Here is a 5,021-nt window from a genome sequence, read left to right on the forward strand (position 1 = left end):
TAATTTATTTCGTTCAACATGAGGACGAAGAACAAAGCAAGTACATCCAAAAACTCGTAATGCAGAATAATTCGGCGGGTGACCATATAGTTTCTCAAACGGAGACATTCCTGAAGTCAATGCAGTAGGAATACGATTAATCACATATACAGCAGTTAGAACTGCTTCTCCCCAAAAAATACTAGGAACCTCTGCAGACAAAAGTAAAGAGCGTGCTGTCTCAACAATATGACGATGTTTTCTTTCGGCCAGACCGTTCTGCTCAGGAGTGTCGGTACAAGATGACTGGTGTATGGTACCATCAGAGGCAAGTAACTGAGTGAAGTCATTAGAAGTATATTCACCCCCTAAGTCACACCTGAAACACTTTATCACAGCCGAATGTTGTGTTTTAACAAGGGCTCTAAAGTTGTTGTAAATGCCAAAGAAATCAGATCTGCGTTTCATAAGATACACCCAGGTATAACGAGTATAGTCATCTATAAACGAAACATAATAGGTCGATCCACCCTTAGTGGATACTGGCGCTGGTCCCCATACATCAGAATGAATAATATCAAAAGGAGCAACAGAATAAGACACACTTTTATTAAACGGTAAGGCAGAAAATTTTGCCAGTTTACAACCACTACAATCTGAAATATCACTAGTGTTCACATGACCCAAAGCACCACTAGAGACCAAAAAACGTAAACGTGAAACTGACACATGTCCTAATCTGGAATGCCAAAGATAAAACTGAGAAGACAAAGGACTCAAACGAAAAGAAGATAAATCTATGCTAGAGGCAGCAACTACAGACACTTTGAGATTCTCCAAGACATAGAGTTCCCCCAACCTACGGCCGGTCCCAATCACCCTCTGAGTGTGTTGGTCCTGTATAACACAAACAGAATCAGAAAAAAACACCCAATTACCAGCCTTACATAACTGACTGACCGAAACAAGATTTAAAGCAAGTTTGGTAATGTAATAAACATCAGAGAGGACAATGTGAGGGGTAGTAACAGAACCAACACCCTCGACTGACATAGGTACAGCACTCGCGGACATAACAGAGATTGGTGAAATGGGTGACAAAGAACCAAACGATGACAAATGAGGGGACATGTGATGAGACGCACCAGAATCCAATATCCACAAGGAGGAAGGAATACCTGAGGTACTAGAAGAAACTGAACCCGAATGAGACATAGATGCTGACATGGCCGTAGGATTAGAAACGAAGAACTGTCTGAACTGTTCGAAAACCTGGGGATCCAACGCAGAAGGTGGCATAGTGCTAACAGACTCAACATCTACAGATGGTGCAGCAGCAGCGAACTGTGGAGGACGAGATGACCACGGAGGAGCACCAGATGGGCGTGACGGATACTTTTGCTGCCCATATTTCTGTTGCTGCCCAGATTGAGGCTGTTTGACCTTGTTAAGTAACAACGGACACTGAGCCTTCCAATGATTTTTCTGTTTGCAGAATGCACACTCATCAAATGCAACTTTAGGAGATTGTCGAGTCTGAGTACGTGGTGGCCTAGACTGATCAGTTGAAGCAGCAAACACGACAGGAGTAGTAGTTACTTTAGACCCTTTATCCACTTGAGACTTGATACGAGTCTCCTCTGTAATCAGTTCATGAACCACAGAATCAACAGTAGGGAGGGGAGATCGATGAAGGATTGTTCCACGTAGGCCCTCAAAGTCAGAACGTAGTGCCATCAAAAACTGAACCAAGCGTTGCTCTTCCCGTCTAGCAATGTACGGCCCAAAACCTTTTAACTCTGCAGATTCAGTAAGTGCCAATTGATCCCACAAATCCGACATGGCAGCATAAAAATCTTGAATACTGAGATCATGCTGTTGAAGAGCACGGATATCATACTCCAACTGGTACTGCTTAGCAAAATTAGACTGAGTGTACAGTCTTTCCAAATGATCCCAGACCTCCTTTGCTGTGTCATACTTAGCCAATTGCATACCAATTGACTGAGTTACAGAATTGTTGATCCAAGTGATAATCTTGGAGTTATTAGTTTCCCATAAGTCCACCAACAAATCAAAATTTTCAGTTTTATCATCGATAGGTCTTGGTTTTACTCCAGTGATATAACCCCACATATTCTTCCCACGAAGAAAATTCTTCATGACATAACTCCAATATGCATAGTTCTTACCATCTAATTGAGTACTAATGGACTGGAGAGAATCATCCTTTCCAGTCATTGTAAACACAGCAACACACAAACAATTCAAAAAAACAAAAAGATGCAAAACCCTAGGTTGAACAATTCCGAACGAACAACAGTGGCAGCAAGCAAAAGAACGAAAGACGAACAATACCAGACAGCAAACGAAGACAGCAACGAATCAATCCAACCAAAAAACCCAACGAAAATAGCAAACGAATACAGCAGCACCTCAAAAAAATTCGGGGCTCCGCCCCGAACCCCGGACGGGGGCGCGCTGCCCCCCGTACCCCCCAGCGAACTCACCGCGGAGTTCGATCCGCGCAGTAGGTGCCTGCTACAAAATCTTCAACCAACAAATCAAAGGACATGAATCGAACTAGCTTTGATACCATGTTAATAGAACTTTATTGAAGAGAAGAAAGGCTAAGGTTTACAATATAATCTGAAAAGCATAAAACTGACTAAAGCAAGAGTAGGCTATATATACATAGCCAATAACCTAAAGGTCCATAAACTAAAGGCCAAATAACATATGGGCTAACACAATTATCTTGGAGTCGTTACACATATATTGTTCATTCTTAAGCTTCCATGGTAGTTTTCTTGTTAAATAAGTAAGTTGACATTTATTGGAACTAAACTTTGCTTATGTTGTATTCCAATATGTAAGATTAACAAAATCCATTCTCTTTATACTTTCTAGTTGACTTTGAGATTATTGGCTCCATTGTTTTAAGTAATACGTAATAAAAGAAAAGTTGCTAATTTTTAAGACTACTAAGAATATTATGCAACAAAAGTGCCTAAATCAAATGTGGCCCTTCCCTGAAATCTGTGTGAGCATTGGCTTTGTCCTTCTTCTTGTCTTACAAGTTTGCCAATTCTATTAACTAAACGCAGATCTTTCGGTTCATTTAACATGCCTACGACGGTGGATTCTCAGAACGAGACTGGGAAACATGTTGAATCTATTCCCTCTTTATTTGAAATTGAAGATTCTGATGATTTGTCTAGATTGCTGGAAAAACCAACAGCCGTTAATATTGAAAGGAAAAGATCATTTGATGAAAGATCTTTTAGTGAAATGTCAATAACTCATTCACCACCGGGAAGGAGGTCTAGCATAAATTCGCCTTGATCATGTGTTGAGCTACATCCCATTATTAGCGAAGCATGGGAAGCCTTGAGGCATTCTATTGTACAATTCATCAAACAACCACTGTTGCTGCTATAGACAATTCTACAGAGGAACTTAACTACGATCAGGTAAAATCCTTATCATTCTCTCCCACTACAAAGTGATCGATTTTTTAATGTTTGCTTATATTGTTATGTAAATTTACACATTTTCTAAGAGTTTGACCTGGCCAGGTGTTTGTGAGAGATATTGTGCCAAGAGCTTTGGCGTTCTTGATGAACGGTGAAGCTGCAATAGTGAAGAATTTTCTTATGAAAACGTTACGGCTCCAATCATGGGAGAAGAAGATAGATCAGTTCAAGTCAGGAGGAGTTATGCCTGCTAGTTTTAAAGTGCTTCATGACCCTATTAAGAACTCGGAGACTATAGTTGCTGTTTTTGGAGAATGTCCCATAGGCAGAGTTACTCCTGTTGATTCAGGGTTCTGGTGGATTATAATGTTTCGTGCATACACAAAGTCAACAGGAGACACCTCCTTGGCTGAGCTGCCTGAATTCCATAAGGGTATGCACCTCATCCCCACTTTGTGCCTTTCAGAAGGTTTCGATACATTTCCAACCCTGCTTCGTGCTGATGGATGCTCTGTGATTGATCCAAGAATGGTGAATCTTCTCCTTCAGACACATGTATATAGTCTTGGAAATGATCAATTAATATTTTATTGTTAGCTTACTGAATGAGTTGTTGTTTGTTAGGGTGCTTATGGCTATCCAATTGAAAAACAAGCTCTTTTCTTTATGGCCTTAAGATGTGCTCTACTTCTACTCAAGCAAGATGAAGGCAGAAAATTTGCGGACAGAATAATTAAACGCCTCCATGCTTTAAGCTATCACGTGAGTAGTTACTTTTGCCTCGATATGAAACACTTGAATGACATACACCGTTACAAGACAGAAGAGTACTCTCAAACTGTTGTAAACAAGTTTAATGTCCTGCCAGATTCCCTATCAAATTGGGTTTTTGATTTCATGCCAAGTCGTGGTGGTTACTTCAAGTCCTGCTTGAATGGATTTCCGTTGGTTTTGTTTGGGTAATTGCATCACCATTTTGTCATCCTTGGCCACACCTGAACAATCTTCAGCAATAATGGATCTCATTGAATCACGATTAAAACAAAAGAAACTATGAAAGGAAATATGACAGTATAAAGTATAGCTGGAGAAAATAACAAAAACAGAAAATGACACATGTAAGATGCACTAATTTTTAACACTTTCCTTAGTGCATGCTTACGATCAATGACTCCAAGAGCAGCTCTAAAACAGTCAAACTTAGGCTTTACCAAAGCCTTTGTGAGTATGTCTGCAACTTGATCATTTGTGGGAATTCCTTTCAGTTGTACTTCTTGATCCAACACTTTCTCTCGAATGTAGTGATGGTGAACTTCAATGTGTTTTGTCCGATCATGAAAAATTAGGTTTGATGCAAGTTTAACAACACTTTTATTATCACATTTAATTTGGACATCATGATCAACTAATCTCTTCTATTAATCTTTTTAACCAGATACATTCTTGTGCCGCCATAGTTGCTGCCACATATTCTGCTTCAGTGCTAGATAAAGCAACCACTGATTGCTTCTTGCTACACCAAGATACCATTGCGGAACCAGTGCTGAAATAATAGCCTGAAGTTGA

At 40.0% G+C, this 5,021-nt stretch overlaps 1 protein-coding gene across 1 annotated transcript; it reads left to right on the forward strand.

Annotated features, from left to right (window-relative positions):
• Window positions 1-3,359: 3,359 nt before the first annotated feature.
• Window positions 3,360-4,418, forward strand: LOC107879620 (probable alkaline/neutral invertase B). Its single transcript, XM_047395503.1, has 3 exons — window positions 3,360-3,452; window positions 3,558-3,986; window positions 4,080-4,418. The coding sequence occupies exons 1-3, from the start codon at window positions 3,360-3,362 to the stop codon at window positions 4,416-4,418; spliced, it is 861 nt and encodes a 286-aa protein (XP_047251459.1).
• Window positions 4,419-5,021: the final 603 nt, after the last annotated feature.

Source organism: Capsicum annuum, chromosome 8, assembly GCF_002878395.1.
Source record: "Capsicum annuum cultivar UCD-10X-F1 chromosome 8, UCD10Xv1.1, whole genome shotgun sequence".
Classification (NCBI taxonomy): Eukaryota; Viridiplantae; Streptophyta; class Magnoliopsida; order Solanales; family Solanaceae; genus Capsicum; species Capsicum annuum.

Coding starts and splice junctions, on each gene's coding strand:
- LOC107879620 (XM_047395503.1), top strand. CDS start 3,360: ATGGGAAGCCTTGAGGCATTCTATTGTACAATTCATCAAACAACCACT. Junction 3,453..3,557: donor AGGAACTTAACTACGATCAG/GTAAAATCCTTA, acceptor TGACCTGGCCAG/GTGTTTGTGAGAGATATTGT. Junction 3,987..4,079: donor CTGTGATTGATCCAAGAATG/GTGAATCTTCTC, acceptor GTTGTTTGTTAG/GGTGCTTATGGCTATCCAAT.